At 55.4% G+C, this 20,411-nt stretch overlaps 1 protein-coding gene across 1 annotated transcript; it reads left to right on the top strand.

The window, feature by feature from the left end:
- The first annotated feature begins 25 nt into the window (after window positions 1-25).
- On the top strand, window positions 26-15,334 carry ADGRG5 (adhesion G protein-coupled receptor G5). Its single transcript, XM_087870461.1, has 14 exons — window positions 26-91; window positions 1,422-1,625; window positions 6,092-6,181; window positions 6,379-6,454; window positions 6,854-6,919; window positions 7,086-7,257; window positions 7,819-7,935; window positions 8,463-8,576; window positions 10,051-10,203; window positions 10,913-11,034; window positions 11,288-11,556; window positions 12,758-12,875; window positions 14,435-14,712; window positions 15,101-15,334. The coding sequence occupies exons 3-14, from the start codon at window positions 6,118-6,120 to the stop codon at window positions 15,199-15,201; spliced, it is 1,650 nt and encodes a 549-aa protein (XP_087726587.1). The 5' UTR covers window positions 26-91; window positions 1,422-1,625; window positions 6,092-6,117; the 3' UTR covers window positions 15,202-15,334.
- Window positions 15,335-20,411: the final 5,077 nt, after the last annotated feature.

Here is a 20,411-nt window from a genome sequence, read left to right on the forward strand (position 1 = left end):
GAGCCGTGCAGAGGCGGCCCCAGCACACACATCGAACTTCCCTTTCTTTCTGCAGACAGAACGGTGGCAGCGGACGGCAGCGGCTCTCCAGGTCAGCCCCGCGGGGCGGCTCTATTCCCGGCTCCCCCAGCGCTCTGTCTTCATCTGCCAGGTCCCCCGCAGGCACCGGGCGTGTTCCTGCCCTGGTGGGCCCAGAACTGGGGACATCGTGGGGGCAGCCAGCTGGGGACCCACCCTCATTCCCTTCCCTCTCTGGGGGCAACTCCAAAATCTCTGGGAATGTAAAAGTCTATCTATCTACCTACCTATCGATCGATCATCTATCTCTCAACTATCTATCTATCTACTTATCTATTATTTATCTATCTATTTATCTATTTTTTTTAAGATTGTATTTAGTGATTTGAGAGAGAGAGAACATGAGTGGGGTGGGGGGGAAGGGCAGAGGAAGAGGGAGAAGCAGACTCCCCACCGAGCAGGGAGCCTGCCATGGGACTCCATCCCAGCACCCCAGGATCATGACCTGAGCTGAAGGCAGTTGTTTAACTCACTGAGCCAGCCAGGCTCCTCTCTATTTCTTTAAAGAGCAATTTAAATTAAGGAGTGGTTAGACACTGGGTTCAAATCCTAACTCCCCATCACGGCCTAGGGCGAGTTATAAGACTTTTCTGGATTTCAGTTTCCTCATCGGTAAAATGGGGTTCATCTGATGACCTGTACCTTGGATGACATGGGGGAGGGCCTGCACGAAGTCTGTAGTGGGCAAATGCGAGCAGGTGGCATTCCTCTCACAGTGACCTGGACTGGAGCCTGGGGACAGGATGTCTCAGGGAAATGGCTCTGGTGCTGGCTTGGTCACAGACTCCGTGTTGGGCCTTGGCATGGCCTCCCTTTCCCTGCCTGTAAAATGGGGCAAAGAATGGTACTTGTCAGGGCTTTGCTGCAGAGACCACGGGTTCGCTCCTCTCCCAGGCCAGGGCGAGGCGAGCGGCGGGAGCTTCAGCCTGTGCTGGCCAGGGTGGCAGCTTGGGAGGGGCAGAGGGGCCGCGTACAGGGGTGTGACTGGCTCAACAGGCCTGGTGCTTTCGGAAATAGGGGGGCTGCCGGGGGGCAGGTGCATGGTCAGTCCCGGGGAAGAAGGCAGGGGGTCCCAAGTCTTATGCTCAGATACATCTCTGGCTGGGACTTTGGGTCAGAGCCCTAAGCTTGCAGCGAGGCTTGTGGAAATGTCTCTGAGTCTCTCTCCCTGGGAAGTAGGTCTTCTTGGCCTCATTTTATGGACGAGAAACACTGAAGCATGGAGAAGTGGACTTATTGCCTAATGCCACGGCCCAGGCACTGAATACTGGAGCTGGTTATCAAATACGCATCTTTCAAAGGCTCTGGTCGGCCCTCTGCATGTTTCCCCATTTCTCTGTCAGCCTAGGTAGAGTCTTACTCATCCGTAGAGCGACTCAGCCACCCAACCATCGTGAGGAGGCTGCAGTACACGGCGTGGGGAGAGCACTTGACTTGGAGTCTGGAGCTCTGGGTTTGAGTCCCAGCTTGACCTGCCGTAACCCCAGGCAAACTCTCGTGCGGTTTCCAGTTTCCCCACGATCCACTGGAACCAACTTGGTCATCAGGTAAGGGAGTTCTGTTTCCCAGGGAGCCCCAGGTAATGAGTTGCAGGGTGGATGGTGAGAGGGGTGCGCTTGTGGGGTGGCAACGCACCCGGTGGCCTCTCTGAAGGGCTCAGAGAGGGGTGCTAGAAGTCTCAAGCAGAAGTGAGGATTGTGGTTTGCCCCTGGGAAAGGGAGTGGAAACCACAGCTATTTGGGGGTACTTGGAGGTGGTGTCACTTCTCCTTCGGCCTTGATTTCTCCAGCTGGTCGTGGGGTTAGGCCCCTCTTCCCTCTGTAGACACAGAGCAGGGTAGTCAAGGGTCTGGGGCCCAGGCCTTATGGTCCAGACCCTGGATGTCAAATCCACATTATGGTCTGGACCTCAGTTTCCGCATTCGCACAGCGAGGGGGTGGACAAGATGACCCAAGATCTGGTCTGCACTATGGGGCCCTCAGTCTTCTCATCTGAAATGTTTCAAATTGTTTCATTCAGCATTTCCTTTCTCTCCTCAAATCTTTTCCCTCCTCTCTTCTCTGAGGTTCTGAGAATTGCCCAAGGTAACAGCCAAATAAATAACCAAGTGGCCCAAATGGGATAAGAAGCCAACACTCTAGGACCCCAACCGAAGTCTTTATTCGCTCTCTTTTTAAAAGATTTATTTATTTGAGAGAAAGAGAGAGAGGGGGAGGGAGGGAGGGAGGTGTGGGGGAGGGGCAGAGAGAGAACCTGAAGCAGACTCTGCACTGGGCACGTAGCCTGACCAGGGCTCAATCCCACAACCCTGAGATCATGAACTGAGCGGAAACCAAGAGTCAGATGCTTAACTGACTGAGCCACTCAGGAGCCCTTCTATTCTCTTTTCAAGTGAACACATATGTTAATAAATAATGTTAAGATAAATGGGTGGGACCACCCGGAAAAAAACATCGCATCCCCATCTCATACTCCCGGATCGATGCAAATGGACGAGGGGTTCCAGTGTGAACAATGAAACCTCAAAAGTCCTAGGAGAAACTTAGGAGAATTCCTTTGTAATTGGAGCGGGGAAGGCCCTTCTAGCTATGACTGAAAATCCAGAAGCCAAAAGAGAAAAATACTGGTAATTCTGATTACACAAAAATGATACACATAGAGAAAGACTTCTACATGGCAAAAGGACCATATGTGATGTTCAAAGGCAGATGATAAACTAGGAAACATAGTTGCAACTCACATAATAGACAACGAGCTGATTTCCCTATTATGTAAAGGGTTTCAAGACTAAGCAAGAGTCGAACTCAAAATAAAAATGGGCCGACGGTGAACCGGCACATGTGGGAAATGTTGTCAGAACAGCTGCGCTGTGGGAAGGAACTGAAGACCGGAACCCGCACAGCCAGCTGTCTGAAGCACCTGCCATTTAGTCAGTGCCTATCCGTCCAGCGGTAGACTATGCAGCTGGAAAAGGAAAAGTGGAAACTCTAGGTACTGCTACAGAAAGTTCCCCAAGATGTGTTTTCAAGCCAAAATAGCGAACTGCGCAACAGTAGGAGCGTGCTACCTTTTTTTTTTTTAAATAAAAGTTGAGGAGAACCATATATGCTTCTATTCTGGGGGGACTTGGGAAGATTCACGAAACACGAATAGCAGAAGTTACCTGGGGTGACTGACTGGGAAGGGAGTGGTTGGGTGGCACAGGAGACAGGGATACTTTGCATTTTATGCCTTTGTGGACCTATTCATTGTTTGGATTTGAAAGATGCAAATTTCTGAACTATCCGAAGAGCAGGGGCGCCTGGGGGGCTCAGCGGGTCAAGCATCTGAGTCTTGATCCCCAGCCCAGGTCTCCGTCTCAGGGTCGCAAGTTCAAGCCTTGTGGTGGGCTCCAGGCTGGGTGTGGAGCCACCTTAAAAACCAAAAAGCAGCAACAACTATCCGAAGAGTGACTAAAACTCGAGAAATGCGTAACTATACTGTGTGGGGTAACGTTAGGAAATCTGGGCACCCAAAACAGTAGGCCCCGAACCTCACCGCCCAGAACTGACCGCCGCGTCTTTCAGAGCTTATGTACATAAGAAATGTGACTTTTACAAGGACTGGATTCCATTCCTTTGCAACACGTTTTTTGTTTCTCATAAACAACACGCCACCGCTCTGTTTTCCATAACGCTAGTCATTTGCAGCATAAAAATTCTAAGCATGGAAGACTTGTTTTCCTATTGTGAGGGTAATACCTGTTTGTTGTAGAAAATTCGAACTCTACGGGAAACCAAAAGAAGAAAGGAATCGTCCTCCCCATAACATTATTCACATTTTGGTGACTATGCGTCGGGATGCCCTCCTAGGCCCGAACATGCCTATCCGCGGACGTTTCCACGCACGTGATTACACAATGTGTGTTCTGTTCAGCTTGCTCTTCCCAGGCGGTGACACACTGAGCCCCTCTTCTGTGTCACTATCTACATCCTGATTTCGATAGTGAAATGGCAATCCGCGGTACTGAACTGAACTTCTACTTTTGAATCCATGATCAATTCACAGGAGGTTGCAAAAAAAAAAAAATAGTACAGAAAGATTTTGTATACACTTCACCCAATTCATCTGCATAGTCCCCTCCTTCTCCTTTTGTTTGTAGTTTATTTGTTCCATCCTGGAACCTTCTTTTCTCCTGCTGCCTCCTGGACAGGATACACCCTGGGTCCAACCAACAACCGGGGGAGTTGTTTCCCGCATTTTCTGGGGAGCAGCTTCACCTCTTCTCTGGTGGGGTTTCCTGTACCCTATGTTGTCTTTCATGATTTACTCCCTCATTCTCTTGGAGCGCATCTCCCAGCAGCTTTCTGAGAGAGGGTGTATGCTTTAGAACGCCTAGTGGTCCTTGGTTGACCATTCATCATTAAGAGCACAGCACTAAAGCTTAACTGCTTGACAGGGCTGATGACTGGGAAAGCTGCGTCCTAAGTTTGGTCCCGGCCAGTTCCCTGAGGAACACCAAAACATCCGTAGCTATAGGAGACTTTTCTTGGAATGGCCAGTTCTTCAGAGAAGACTTTTCCCCTGCTTCTAGAAGCTGAGTGGGGGAGGAGGCGGGGAAGGGATATGGCTTAATTTTTCTATACCTGAATGACATCCCATCCTTCCCTTCAGATTATCTGCCATGCACTGTCTCCAGGCAATGAACTTTATATTGGGGTGGGGTTGAGGGTGGTAGGGTTGTGACAGTGGTCCTGGACACCCCAGGTGACTGAGGAGATCTGGGGCCCCAGCTGGTCATTTTAAAGACTCACAACGGGGGCACCTGGGTGGCCCTGGGTGGTGAAACATCGCGCGGACTCTTGATTTTGGCTCAGGTCATGATCTCAGGGTCGTGAGATCGAGTCCTGTGTGGGACTCTTTTTGAGTGTGGAGACTGCTTGGGATTCTCTCCCTCTGCCTCTCTGCCCCCTGCTCCCAGCTCGCACATGCTCGCGCGCTCTCTCTCTCTTAAAAAAAAAAAAAAAAAAAAGGACTCACAAGCATCTATCCCCCATTTTTTGGCTTCACCCCTCATCCCTGCTTTCAGAGGTTCTCGATGCCTCTAGCTCTCAAGTGTTCCCAGGGTTGTGAGTCTTCTCCCTCTCCCCTTCCCTCCCCCTCCCCTCACTCCTCACTTCTCCCCACTGCAAGCCCTCAGGCTCAGCTGTTTATTGTCTGCTAGACGTGTGACGCCCTGCTTTGGAATCTCCAGACTTTTGCTAACCTTTCTCGCCTGCTGTTGTCTTCTTTCCCCTTGCTCTGTCCTTGTGGCTCTGTGCTCATTTTACTCAGTCACTCTCATTTTAGTGGGGTTTGGGGGGGGGGTTGACATAAATTTGCTGCATTTAAGCAGAAGTTTCTTAGTTTATTTTAAAACCACAGAAGAGGCGCCTGGGTGGCTCAGTTGGTTAAGCATCTGCCTTTGGCTCAGGTCATGATCCCGGGGTGCTGGGATCAAGCCCCACGTTGGGCTCCCCGCTCAGTGGGGAGACTGCTTCTCCCTCTGCCGCGTCCCCTGCTTGTGCTCTCTCTCTCTCTCAGATACATAAATAAAATCTTTAAAAAAATTTAAAACCACGGAAAATGAAGACTAGGAAGGACAGACCCTTGCCCAAAGTCACATGGTGGACCAATGACAGAGCTGGACAGGGTTCCATGCTGCTTGCTCCCAAGCAGCTTCCCCTCTGGGTGAAGTCAGGGCCCCGATGAAGCCCCCAGAGAGGCCATTTTTGGGGACGGGGGTGACTCAGGAAGAGCTGCTAATGGCAGGCATTTCTCAACAAATGGTCAGGGGTTCTGGAGTCATAGAGACCTGGCTCAGGGGGCTTCAAGCAGAGCAAGACCACTTGTGCTCTGAACCTCAGTTTCCCCATCTGTGAAATACAGGAGTAATGAGGCTCAGTTAAGATACTAGATGTCTTACCCCTGGGACATGCCAGACACCTGGAGGTCTCTCTCTTACCACGATGACAATGGCATGCATCTTTTCTAGGGAAGCCGGTTCTCGGAAGACAGGACATGGATTGCTGGGGGGCCTTTCTCCTCTGCCTGTGCTTCATGACTTCTCAGAGTGAGACAATGGGTAAGAGGGTACTGCTGAGCTGGGGGGCAGCCCTAGCCGGGCCTCTGGCTGTGACATGAAAGGGGGATGCCCTGAGCCAGGGGAGCTTGAAAGGGGGCACTGCACCCCCCCCCCCCCCGGGGCAGCAGCAAGCCTGAGGCTGGGGTGGAAGGCCCAGGGACAGAAGCCAAAATGGAGGTCTGACTTGCTCCCCGCAGAGACATCCCAAGACCCCCTGCTCTGGATGGAGAAGCTGGAGAGAATGGCCAGGAGCCGCAACTCGACTTCTGCTCAGTGAGTCAGGAGGCCCTCCTGCCTGCCCAGAGCCAGCTGTGCCTCCCACCCCCAGCTCGCGCCTTGAATCAGTGCTCCGGGGTTGTCCAGTATGGACCATTAATCCATTTATTGAACATGCATTTATCGAGTACCTACTGTGTGCCTGGCATAGGCTCTGGAGGTACAGGGTAAACATGTCCGCCCTCCTCAAGTCTGCTCTCTGGCTGAGGGCCTTTAACTATGGATGCCATGAAACCTGTGCAGAATCCTGGGTCTCTGCATTTTTCCGGGAAGGAGCTCCAAGACTCGGATCGGGCTCTCCAGGGTCTGTGATCTAATGGCCTCGCAGCTGCGGGTGAGGGGATAGTGCTGATGAGTGGCCAGGGAAGCACAGGGACTATGGGGCATTTCACTCAGCCGGCAGGGAAAAGCCAGAAAAGGGTTCCGGAAGGAGGAGTCAACAGAGCCGGACCAGAAAGAGAGGTAATCAGGAGACGTGGATGAGTGGGGTGGAGGTAAGAGCGCGCCGGGGACGCTGTGTGTGCGAAGGTCCGGGGATGGGAGAGGCCGACGCAGTTGGGGGAGGCCCCGCCCTTCTAGGCCGCCTGGGGCCCCTCCCACCCCCAAGCCCACCGTGGACCCTGGTCAGCTCTCTCGCCCTCAGCCTCATCCGGGGCCTGGAACGTAGCCTGTTGAACGCCAGCTTCGGGGGCAGCAACCTGACCTTGCAGACGCCCACCATCCAGTCACTGGTCTTCAAGCTGGGCTGCAGCTTCCCCGGCCTCTCACTGAGCAGCGCCTCCGTGGAGCGGGACCCCCAGGTCAGCGGTGGCCGGGGATGCGGGGCAGCCAGTGCCTCTACCCCAGAAATCCTCCAAGGGCTTAAGGTCTGGACTCCCCTCCCCCCACGCACACTCATCTGGTCTGCCCTCATACCTGCGAGTTGCCCCCTCTGTAAAATGGGGCTGATGTTCCTCATGTGAATGCTGGAAAAGGGGGTGCCCTGTGGCCCCTCAAGGGCAGCGTCCTCTTCCTGCTTTTGCAGGTCTGTGGGAGGAGGCAGCAGTGGGAGAGGCCAGGGAATCCAGGGTCCTTGGAAGACCCTGGTGTGATTCCTGCTGAATGCTGGGCGCTGAAGGCCCAGAAGCTCCCTCCCCAGGGGCCCCAGCTGGGTGGGGTCATTCAAGGCAGGGAGAAGCCTGGAGGGAGGGCCTGGGATCTCGGCAAGTTTGGGAGGAGAGCTCTGGACGTGGAGGCTCGGAGGGCTGAACGCCTGGGGTAAGGCTGGGAAGGCTTCACCAGGAGTGGGGAGCAGTGAAAGCGTGGGGCCGGCTCTGGAGGCCATGGACACCAGGCTCAGCCTATCCGTGCCCCCTCCGCAGGCCTGGGTCTCACACGCCATGCAGTTCCCGGCTCAGCTGACCCAGGACGCCTGCAGGAACAGCCCCAGGGAGCTGCGTCTCATCTGTACCTACTTTCTCACCGACTACTTCTTCCAGGTCAGGGCCTTGGTGGGCCTAGCAGGGTGGGCGCCGGCCCCTTCCTGGGGGCACTGTGGGCATCCATGCCATCAACGGGCCTCGCGGCAGGGACCGGCACCGGCTGGGACGAGCCCATCGTGCACCCGGCCATTGCCCCTTCTGGGCCTCGGTATGAGGAGAACGGTGGGGAGGCCAACGTATAAGTAACTTCTGTGTGTGACTGTCCCTAGGTGGGAGATAGACAAAAGGGCCTTTTCACCTTGGCTTTGAAACGGAGTTAGGACAGTGGTTAGTTCAGATGGAGGCTGGGACGCTCGCAGCACATGCGGGGGTGGGGGGTGGGAGGGGTGGGGTGGTGAGAGGACAGCTTTCTGGGTGGGGGGACAGCGTATGTGAAGGCTGAGAGGCTCGCCCACGCTGGACACGTGACAGGCACACAGCTTGCTCTTCTCCGGGGGAAGGGGCTGGTGAAGGGGGGCTCTCAGCCCTCAGCCGGGGTCTCCCTGCGTCCCCTGCAATCAGCCCTTCTTCTGCTGTCCTTCCAGAATACCAACTCATCTCTACTCAATAACTACGTCCTGGGTGCCCAGCTGGGTTCCGGACACGTGAGCAACCTCAAGGAGTCGGTCAACATCAGCTTCCGGCACAACCAAAGCCTGGTACCTTTGGGGGGTGCCCCAATTTCCACCTCACCCCTGCCTCCTTGTGGCTCTCCTGTTGAATTTTGGCTTGACTAAACCCAACTCTGTGGAAGCATTTTGAAAACAAACGATTTCAAATCTATCACAGTTTGAAAATTCCTGTCAAAGAAATCAGAGAGAAGCTTTTACTTACTGCAGTAGGCACGATTTTTTTTTTCTTTTTAAGTAGGTGCCACACCCAGCATGGAGCCCAATGTGGGGCTTGAGCTCAGGACCCTGAGATCAAAGACCTGAGTTGAGATCAAGAATAACCAACAGAGGCACCCAGGGGCCTCCTAGGCAGGACCCTTTGAGTTGCGAGTGATACAAAGCCAAGTCAAGCCAGCTTAAGCACGAAAGGGAATTGACTGGGTCGTGTAAATGAAAGGTCCAGAGCTGCCTAGCTTCAGGCCTGGCTGGATCCAGGGGCTGATATAATGCCATCCTGGCTCAGCCTCTTTCCATCTCTCGGCAATGGTTTCCTGCCTTGGCTCTCTACTCTGGCAAGATGGCAGCTAAAGGGCTGGACCTCCATCCCCTCTTCCCAGCAGGCTCTTCCTCATCAGTGCAAACCAGGCTCCCAGAACAGAGTCCTAAAGATCCCGCCGGGTCACGTGTCCATCTCTGAACCAGGTCGATAGAATGTGTGGATTGGCCAGGCCCGGGTCACATGGCTCAGGGACTGGGCTGGATTCATCTGACCTGCCATAGAGGGAGGCGTGGGTCCTCCAGAGAAGTGCAGAAGCTGATCTTGGAGGAAGGGAGAAGGGCTGCTGGGTGGGCATAAGCTCTGATGCCTCCGCTCTCTGGCCCTGGCATTCCTGAAAAGCACAGAGCCTCTACGTTCTACCCTGACTTCCCATCGGCCTCTTTAGGACTGTGCTGAACTCTCAATTTCTCCATCATCCTTTCCTTTCTTTGTTCTGAAGCCTTGGCCCTGCAAAGGTTCTTTCCTCAGTGGTTTCCCATGGCACTGCCTGTGTCTTTCCCCCCACCTCTCCATCCACATGGCTTGACATCAGGGCTGTCTGTGGGTGAGTCTCTCCCCCACACCGGGCATGGGTCTGCACCATTGTTGTTCCCCATGGGGAGGAGGGGAAAGGGGACAGGTGATTATAGAGCACCTCCTATCCAGCCAGAGCTGGGCCCTCAAGATTCCTCATTGCCTGTGATTTAATACCATCCTTGAGACTGGGGTACAGATGACCCCATTTTGCAGATGAATAAACTGAGGCTCAGAGAAGCTCGACAACTTGCCCAGGTCACTCTGAGAGTCCAGAGTAGAGGTGAGGCTGGAATCTGGGTCTGTCTGATGCCAAAGCCCAGCCAGTGCCCGGTAAAATGTTGACTAGGGTGCAATTAAATCAACTTCAGCCCCTACAGTTTCCAGACTCTGACCCACGGCCCTCCCCCACACCCCTTGGATGCACCCAACTCCAGCCTCTCCCCTTAGGAAGGCTACACGGTGACCTGTGTCTTCTGGAAGGAAGGAGCCAGCAAACATTACTGGGGGGTCTGGAGCCCCGAGGGCTGTCGCACAGAGAAGCCCTCACATTCCGAGGTGCTCTGCCGTTGCAACCATCTCAGCTATTTTGCTGTTCTCATGGTAAGTGTGCATCCAGTCCGGGTGAGGGGCTCAAAGCTGTAAAGGGCCCTGTGTCTAAGCAAAAGGGGCAAGGCAAAGGCTGGTGTAGGGGACAGAAAACCCAACTCAAATGGGCTTAAGGAGGAAAAAAGAGAAACTTATGAACTCATGTTGCTGAAGAAGCTGTGTTAGGCTTCAGGCATGGCTTGATCTAGACGCTCTGTATCACCAAGCAGGGCTTTATCTCTCTCTCCCAACTGTGCTTCCTCTGTGCTGGCCTAGCCTTCGGACGGGATTTCCCCACAGGATCATAATATGGCTGCTAGCAGATTTAGACCAGTAGAATGAGAGCTTGTCTTACCCGATTCTGCCAGCTAGCCTCGGGATTGAATCCCACCGCCTTAGAGTGTGTCACATTCCCATCGCTCAACCAAGTCACTGGGCAGGAGGAGGGAGGGGTCTGGTAAGTCAGGCCTTGTGCACCTGTCCACAGGCAGTGGGACCACCCATGTGCATAGACAGGGAGGTGAGGTTCTCATAGAGAAAGAGGAGATGGGAGTTGAGGGGGTCAAAAGCCACCGCGTCTGCCAGGGCTTTGTTTTCAAGCCAGGACTGCGGTGAGGTTTGTGGTGAGACAGGGCAGTTTGGAGCTGAGGTCTTAGCAGGTCACTGTCACTGTGGGGAGGGCATTTCCACGCTTCTGTCCCCCATTCCCTGTTCCTTCCTTCAGCAACTGTCCCCAGCCCAGGTCCCCCCAGAGCTGCTGAAGCCTCTCACATACATCACCCTGGTGGGCTGCAGCGTCTCCATCGTGGCCTCGCTTCTCACTGTCCTGCTGCACTTCCAAGCCAGGTACTCCCCTGCCCCCATGCCGGGCCTGCCCACCCGCCGCTGCTCAGCACCCCTCCTTCTCATCGAATTGATCCCCCGGGGTGGGGTGGGCTTCTCCAGGGAACGGAGGCTGGGAGGCAGGAGACCGGCCTTGCCGCGTGGCTGCCGTTTGGTCCTTGCCTCCCTCAACCTCCGTCGTGTGTCCACGAGCCCAGGGGTTGGCACTGCCTGGGTGACGTCCCCAGGCCACGGAAGGGCGTGCTTCCACCCGCAGGAAGCAGGGTGACTCCTTAACACGCATCCACGTGAACCTGCACGCCTCCGTGCTGCTCCTGAACGTCGCCTTCCTGCTGAGTCCGGTGCTGGCCGTGGCCCCCGCGTCCGAGTCGGCGTGCGCGGCGCTGGCTGCCGTCCTGCACTTCGCCCTGCTCAGCTGCTTCACCTGGATGGCCATCGAAGGCTTCAACCTCTACCTGCTCCTAGGGCACGTCTACAACATCTACGTCCGCCGATACCTGCTCAAGCTCTGTGCTGTGGGCTGGGGTGAGCAGAGCCCCCTCCCCCTCGGTCCCTGAGGCCTCCCGCCAGACAGGGTGTCTGCCCCCTGCCGCCCTTCTCTGCTCCCCTTCCTCATCATAGCGACCGCACCACGAGCACGGCTCATCATCCCTGTCAACGCTCGCCCCTTCTTTCTACTCTGCTGTTCTTGTCATCGATTCGACCTCCAACATCTCTGTCCCCTCCGCCTCCAAGCCCCCATTGCTGTCACCTCCAACACCCCCATCTCCTCCACCTCCAACCCCCCATCTCCTCCACCTCCAACCCCCCCATCACCTCCAACACTTCCATCCCCTCTACCTCCAACCCCCCCATCGCCATCACCCACCTCCAACCCCCCATCCCGTCCACCTCCAAGCCCCCATCACCGTCACCTCCAACACCTCTGTCCCTCCACCTCCAAGCCCCCATCACCATCACCTCCAACATCTCTGTCCCCTCCACCTCCAACACCCCCATAACCATCACCTCCAACACCTCTGTCCCTCCACCTCCAAGCCCCCCATCGCCATCACCTCCAACCCCCCCATCTCCTCCACCTCCAACCCCCCATCCCCTCCACCTCCAACCCCCCCATCACCATCACCTTCAACACCTCCGTCTCCTCCACCCCCAGCTCCTCCATCGCCGTCACTTCCAACACTTCCACCATCACTACCACCTCCAGCACCACTATCGCCTCCGCCATAACCATCACCTCTGCCACCATCCCCACCATGTCTACCTCCAAGGCCACCATCAGTGCCACCACTACCACTTCGATCTCTGACCCCACCATCACCTTCACCACCTCCATCATCACCACCATCCTCATCCTCATCTTCACCGCTATCTCTGGCACCATCATTGGCACCTCTGTCCTTATCCTAGCCCCTCTTTATTGTCTCGGTCTCCTCACGCGTTCCCCCAGCCCTCTGTCGCATTAGCTCCATCTCCCCACCACCACTGCCACTACCATCCCACCCTAGAGCCCTCACTAACACCGTCTTGGAGAGCAGCCTCCTCTAAGACCTCCAGGCTACGTGCTCTGACGCTGGAGCGTGTGGCGGAGCGGGGCTGGGGCTCCGAACTGTCCCTTCCCCTCCCCGCTTGCTCAGTGGAATTCCATTTTAGCAGCCCCAGGGACCCATGACCAGCCCTTCTCGGGGTCACCTGACAGGTGCTGAGCCTCTGTCTCCCCTCTCAGGGGTCCCGGCCCTCCTGGTGCTGTCTGTTCTTGTTGCCAAGAACTCAGTGTATGGACCCTACGTAATTCCACTCGCCGACAGCCAGGAAAATGGCACGGGCTTCCAGAACACATCCATGTGAGTGCCCTCAGGGCTGTGGCTGGCTCCCTGGCCCGGGCCGAAGGGCCCAGGGGCTCTGAACGGGGTGTCCCGTAGGCAGGGCACTGGCTGTGGGGCAAGGAGGGGGCCATGGCTCTGAGAGGGGGTGGTTTCCAGGGGTCTTTGTCACACCCTTTCTGCTGGATCCCCAAGGCCTTCTGTGGAGGCAGGCTCTTGTTCTAGGCTGGCTACCTCTAGGGAGCCCCAGCAAGAACTCTGGTCCCTGCTCACGGGCCTCCAAGGCTAGGAAGCCAGGCGGGTTGGGGTTCGCTCCTCTCACTGCGAGGGTCGGGCTGCTTTCTCAGAGGAGGTGTGACTTAGGACACGATAACCATGCAGTTTTTATATAGTACGTGCTGGGGGCTGGAGGGCTGGGCGGGGGCAGGAGGCACAGCGTTGCTGGGCTGTCACAGTGTACCCCACTCCAAGAACCCACTTCTCCGAGTCCCCTTCCCTTCTCCCTCTCCCTCTCCCCCTGGGTTCCGTGACAGTTATTAAAAAAATAAAGCTAGTTATTAAAAATCCCTTACTATGTCCATTCGTGCTCCCGAACACAGACAGCAGTAACGGAACCCTTGAAGGGCGCTCCAGCCGTAGCAGAGTGGTTGCGCAGTTGCCAGGGAGCCTCCCCCGCCGGACGGTTCCGTGCCAGTGAGAAGGAATGATCCATGAACACTCTCCGCCCCTTGCATAAATCCACAAAATAATGTTCAAGGTGCCTTATGGCTGCCACGGCAGGAGCCCATGGCGGGGGCCTGGGCAGGGCGCTGGGACAGGGGCACAGGCTCGGGCTCGGAACGCAGGGCTTCAAGTGCCACCTTTGCCTCTGACTAGCGTGTGCTCCTAAACCCCAGCCTCAGTTTCCCCCCTGCAGGGCGGGGATGACTGTGCACCTGCCTCGTAGGGTCCTCATGAGCAGAGAATGGGCTCATCCACAGAAAGCAAATGACACGGTGTCTGGCGGGGTAAAAGGCACCGCCTGTCTCGCAGGTGTCTTGGGGACACAAAGGGCATGAAGACCTCAGGGAGGGTCTAGGAGCAGGGCTGGGCTACTGCCAGGCCTCAGCTCTTTCCTCGGCCCTTGGTGGCATCTTCCTACTGCTCACTCTCCTCCTCAGTGTGCACGTGGGGGGTGCTCCTCCTCCGAGCCCCCCGAGGTGCCACAGCTGCTCACTGCTCAGAGCACGGCATGTGGGCCCTGTCTAGGTGGGGAGGGGTCCTGGGAGGAGAGGAAGAGTTTTCAGGTGGGTAAAGGCATGAGAGAGCCCCGTGTGGCTGGAAAGGAGAACATGGGGGCTTCAGGCCCGGGGGGCCAAGCAAGGCGGCAGGTGGGCCCTAATGCGGTAGCCTGGCTGGAAAGCCGGGCTCAGAACTTCACCACGCATGTTGTCAGATAAGAAACAACCGGTCTGGGCTGGGAGACGGGACCAGGTTCAGGAGCCCATCCAGAGGCCCAGAGACTGGGGTCACCCTACCCACCCCTCTCTCCCCGGCCCGGGGAGCCACGCTGACCCTGGCACTTCACCCCTCCCCTGCAGGTGCTGGGTGCGGAACCCCTGGGTGCACAGCATCTTGGTCATGGGCTACAGTGGCCTCACGTGTCTTTTCAACCTGGTGGTGCTGGTCTGGGCGCTGCGGGTCCTGCACCGGCTGCGGGCCCGGGACAAGGTGCCGAGCACGCGGGCCTGCCGGGACAGCGTCACCGTGCTGGGCCTCACCGTGCTGCTGGGCACCACCTGGATCTTGGCTTTCTTCTCCTTTGACGTCTTTCTGCTGCCCCAGCTCTTCCTCTTCACCACCTTCAGCTCGCTGTACGGTAGGGCCCGTGGGAGCTATGCAGGAAGCCCCGGGGGGTAGGGGTTTGTGGCCGGTAAGATGCTGACTAGTCAAGACTTCAGGTCAAGTGGGCGAGCCAGGGGCTGAAGTCGAGCACCCTCCTCCCCACCAAGCTGGTTTGGGGTTCCTTCCGTCCATAGGAAGGGGCATGTCCTCCTAATTTGCACAAAGGCACCCTCTGGCCTACCGACCACTGGTCGTCCAGCTTTATGCTCTGCCCCTCCTGGCCTGCAGCAGTGAGGGGCTCTGAGAATTACTCCTGGGCTTCAGGGAAGCCCAGCTCAGCCCCACTGCGGAAGTCCCTGGGCTCTGGGTGAGGCCCGACGTGGCTCCTTCCGGTCTCCCACTGACCCGTTTTCTGCCTGCAGGTTTCTTCCTCTTCCTGTGGTTCTGCTCCCACAGGTGCCGCTCCGAGGCAGAGGTGGAGGCAGAAATGGAGGCGTTCAGCTCCACCCAGACTACGCAGTAGTCTGGGCCTCCTCGTCCAGCAGCCCCGGCTTCTCCGGCTGCCTTCGGCCTGGGACTCCCGCCTCCCCCAGAGAAGGCTGCTGGCCAGCTGCTGGACACCAGAGGCCACTGCGGCCTCCAGGGAGGCTTTTCGACCTCCGCGGCTTCCCCAGGCCCAGAGGGCAGGGCGTTGCTTCGCTTCCCCTGGCTTCCCCGGGACAGGAGGGCGGAGTCTCTTTCCCCTGCACCTGAGCCAGCTGGACCTGTGACCAGGCCATTTGATAACTGGGGAGGTTTGAATTGCCGCTGGTAGGCGTGGGGGTATGGAGCCTAAACCCAAGCTCAGGCTACAGTTGTAGAGAATCACCATTGCCCTTGACCTCCCTGTCAGACCAGGAGGGAGAGGGCTTCTGAAGCCGGCTGCGTTCCCAGGCTGCACACCAGGGGGCGCTGGTGGCCTGTGCTCGGAAGCCAGTGGCTCCCAACTCCCGTCTGGAAAAATTGTCACCTGTCTCTGGACATCACACCAGATGGAGGGGCCCTGCTTCCAGGACTTCTCCCTCCGAGTGACCGAAGAAAGGATTCTCGCACTGTTCACACAGCCATTTCTCTTTTCCCGACGCAGCTGCTGGTTCTGGCTCTTGGGGTCTTGCTCACCTCTGGCACTAGAGCGGGTGGGCTGGGGGAGGCTCTCAGGGCCCTGCTCCAAGACACCAGACAGGTAATAAGGACTTCAGATGGCATGGTGAGGGTGCTGGAGCTGGATCCCTTTTCTCCCGGCGGGGATCCTCTGCTCTCTGTTCATTTTTTGATGCAAACAGCCCTTGGCCAGCTGGTGAGAGCTGTAGGCTCTGGAGCCAGTCTGCCTGGGTTCAAATGGCCCTGCCACTTGCTAGCTGTGGCTGTGCACAGGCCACTCAAGTTCTCTGTGCCTCAGTTTCCCCATCTGTAACGTAGGGACAGGAGTGGTGCCTATTTTGAAGATGAAAAAAAAAGAATCCATATAAGAGGCTTAGGAGATAGTAAGTGTTCAATAAATACTGTTATCATTAGTATTTTTGCTATCATTATGAACAGAGTCGGCTGAAAGGGCAAGCCATCTAAGCTCCAGGCCTGGGTCAGCTCAACCCAACAGGCCCAGCTCCTTGCTAGGCACAGCCTGCTGTCCCTCCGCTCTGTCACCTCCTCTCCCACTTTCCCTAGAGTGGTCTCTGCTCTGACTCCAGACAGAGTGTCCCCCCCACCTTTATCAGGGTGATAGGAGTCCCCATCCCAGCCCCACTGTGCCCCCTAGTTGAGCCCCGTCCTGAGTGGTACCAGACTCCTTGGGCCTTGGGGTGGGCTCCCACATGAGGAGGGTACAGAGGGATCATGGGAAGTCCCAGCCCCTGTCTTGAGCAGCTCCAGGACGTGGTGACTCAGCTGGGCCGGTCTGTGTCTTGTCCCACCCCATTGGTTCAGGCCCAGCCTCTTAGACCCTACCAAGCCTGGGGCCACCCAAAGGAGGATGTGGCCACAGTAACAAGGGATGATTCTGGTGATTGCGGGAAACAGGCCCAGGCTTGTGGCCCTGAGCACCATGGGGGTCCGGGCTCTGGGCAGGGATCACTTCCTAGAAATGCCCCACCTGCTGGCACTGAGCACTGGACCCAGCTCTTGGGGGGCTTCCAGACCAGGGGGAAGATGGATTGGGTAGGAGGACAAATGGACGCCAGAGGGGCCGTGTACTAGAGGTTTCTGGGTTGTTTGCTGCTGCGATATCAGAAAGGCCGTGTGTGCACGTGATGGGATGGGGTTTGAAAGCAGGGTTGCCAGTTAAAATACAGAATCCTAAATCTGGGAGACATATACTAAAAAATTATTCATTGTTTATCTGAAATTCAAATTTAGCTGGGCATCCTATACTTGCCTTTTTTCCCCTTTCTTTTTTTTTTTTAAGATTTAATTTATTTATTAGAGAGAGAGCGAGCACATACATGAGTGGGGGCGGAGGGGCAGAGGGAGAAGGGGGAGAAGCAGGATCCCTGCTGAGCAGGGAGCTCGATAGGAGGAGGGGCTCAATCCCAGGACCCCAGGATCATGACCTGAGCTCAAGGCAGATGCTTAACCTACTGAGCCACCGAGGTGCCCCTTTTCTAACCCTTTCTTTTGCTGTCTGGCAGCCCTATTATTTTTTTTTTAAAGATTTTATTTATTTTAGAGAGAGAGACAGAGCATGAGCTGGGGCGGAGGTGGGACAGAGGGAAAGGGAGAGGGATAAGCAGACTTCTCGCTGAGTGCAGAGCCTGTTGCGGCTCGATGTGGGGCTCAATCTGGGAACCCTGAGATCACAACCCCAGCCGAAGCCAGACGCTCAACCAACTGAGCCAGCCAGGCACCCGTGACATCCCTGTAATGAAGGAGCATCGGCTTGGTCGTTCAGGGTGTGTACTCCTTACACTTCAAATGAACCCCATATGTGCTGACTGGGGAGTCCCTCTGTCCGTGGAACAAGCCCTCACATTCAGGCCGACTCGGAGCCAGGCTCCTCCCCAGTGCTCCCCTTTCCAGCCAAGGTCGCCAAGAGGGTGCTCGAGGGGTCTGCCTTATGCTGCGCCCCTCCCCTGGGATCAACCCTGGCCCAGCCTCCATTCCTGCAGAGCCTCCTCACCGGCCTCCCCGCGTCCCCATCCCCAGCCCCCCCGCGTCCCCATCCCCAGCCCCCCCACTTCACTCAGAAGCCAGAGGGAATTTCCACGCTGCAGTCTGATCACACCCTTCCACGCTCTGTCCCTCCTCATTGCCACACTCCCCACAGGAGATCGAAAGGCCCTGGGGGTCCGGCCTGTGCCCTCTGCTCCAGCCCATCGGCCGCTGCTCCTTCCTCATCCTCCTCACAGCTGCCACACTGAACTCCTTTCCTCCAGCAGGTTCTTTCTCTCCTCCAGGCCTTGGCACAAGCTGTTCTCTTTGCCTGGAACACTGTCCCTCAGGCCTTTCGTTTGTGGCAAGATGACAACACAACTTAAGATCTCTGCTTTGTACGCTCCCCTGACCTCCTCGTGTCTGGACTAGGGAGCTGCCCCTGACCTCCAGCATCGGGGGTGGGGTCTTCTCTCCGCCTGCTCCCCATGTCTCTAGTTCTTTCTCTGTCTCCCGCTTTGTCTCAGCTGCCAGACTGAGAGCATGTGGGGGGCGGGTACTGCCTCTTTCATTTACTGATGCGTCATGTAATTGTGGGGGCACTTCTCCTTCCAGACTCTGCACAGGTAAACGAGCAAGCTACCACACGGGGGGGGGGTGGTTATCCAAGAAGCCATTTAACAAATCAATATATCATTAGTGGTGACTCATGCTATGAAGAGAGATTAAGGAGGGAGAGGGAATACAGGGGTCCCCGGGGGCTCGGGTTCCAGCAGAGGGAGTTGGAGGGTGAACCCAGAGGTGCTGGAGTTGGCGGGAGAGAGTCAGCGAGCTGGCCCGAAGGGCTGCTTGCCCGGGGAGTCCCAAGGCCAGCGTCCTCTGGAGCTTTGGCCTCACGGTGATAGTGACCTTTGGGATCTAGGGATGGGGAAGATGGGAGCTTGTGTCAGTTGTAAGGAAAAACTCTCAAGGGGGGGTGGTGAGGCAGTCCTGGGTTCGGGAGCCCTCTGCTCTTAGCAGGAGCAGAAGCAAACTCAATGCGGAGCAAAGCTTCCCCCAGGTAGACCAGGAGGACCCCCGCAGAGTAAGAGCGGCTGATCAGCTCACATACAAAACTTACCAAGTCACAGGAAGGCAAGTGCCTGCAGAGAAAAGGAACACCACAGGTGGACCCCTGGGGACAGAACACAGCAGCCACGTGGGACATGTTTTAATAAAGACAGGATGATGTCACAAAGGTGAGCATATAAAACAAGCAGGGATGGGGAGAGAGATCTGGGGGAAGAACATATGGAACTTCTAGAAGCAAAGGACATAATTTCAAAATCTAAAATTTAGCGAATGGTCAACAGCTGGGTAGGGAATTTGTGGGCCGGAAGTTGCATATAATGAACACAGCAAAGGGAGAGTGGGAGGTGGGTTATAGGAGTGAGAGATTAAAAGACAGAGAGCACAGCATGGGAAGATCCTGTATATTGGGGTCCCACCAGTAGAACATAAAGGAAATGGAGACAAGGCAACATTTGGAGGCATGATGACTGCAAACTTTCTAGAAGCGGTGAAAAATAGATCCACAGAACCAGAAAACTGGAAGTATTTGAAGCGAGTCGTGTGTGATTTAACCCGAGTCGGCTTCTCGACAACCACAACAGAAGCTAAAAGGCTAGACTGATCTCTGAAAAGTAACACAAGCGAATGAATGTCAACTCAGAATTAGGCTCAGCAAAAGTACTTTGCAAGAACCAAAACAGAAAGAAAAGAAAAAAAACCTTTGTTTTTACATTAACGGGTAACCAGAAGCTAAGAGTGCCTCCAAAGAAACTTCCCAAGGATTTGCTTCAGGAAGGAAAATAATTCCAGAAAGCCAGCCTGAGATGCAAGAAGGGGTGGAGAACCTACAGAATGGTAAATGTCGGTAATGCCAGTTCAAAAACCAACTGCGTAAAAGAATAATGACTTACTTCTGATGTTAAAGAAAAACAGGTCTGAAATGTTGGACAACAATAGCATATGCTTGTGTGTGAGCGGGGAGACCAAGGCTAAAGTGTTCGAAATATTCCTCCCATGCACTTGGGAGGAATGTGGGGGGGGGTAAATATATTGTTTAACATTAGACATTGTTAATTAAATGTGCATGGTAAAAGTTAAAGGATAACAACTAAAAAAAGAAATAAAATGGGAACGTATACATTTCATTTCAATAGAGAGGAAAAGGATAGGAAAACAAAAAGCTTTTTAAAAGGTTAAGGAAGGAGAAAAAAGAAATAGAGCAGGACTAGGGGTGCCTGGCTGGCTCGGTTGGTAGAGTGTGAGACTCTCGACCTCAGGGTCATGAGTTCAAGCCCCACGTTGGGCATGGAGCTGACTTAAAAAACAAACAGCGGTTCCCTGATTGCTCAGTCGGTTAAGCATCTGACTCTCGGGTTTCGGCTCAGGTCATGATCTCAGGTCAGGGGTTGTGGGATCGAGCCCTGCTCTGGACTCCAAGCTCAGCAGGGAGTCTGGTTGAAGATGTTCTCCCTCCGCCCCTCCCCGCACGTGTTCTCTCTCTCTCTCAAATAAACAAATAAATCTTCAAACAAACAAACAGTGGGACTAACAGAAAAGGAT

Source organism: Ursus americanus, chromosome 21 (assembly GCF_024610735.1).
Source record: "Ursus americanus isolate L20-20 chromosome 21, mUrsAme1.1.p, whole genome shotgun sequence".
Taxonomy (NCBI): domain Eukaryota; kingdom Metazoa; phylum Chordata; class Mammalia; order Carnivora; family Ursidae; genus Ursus; species Ursus americanus.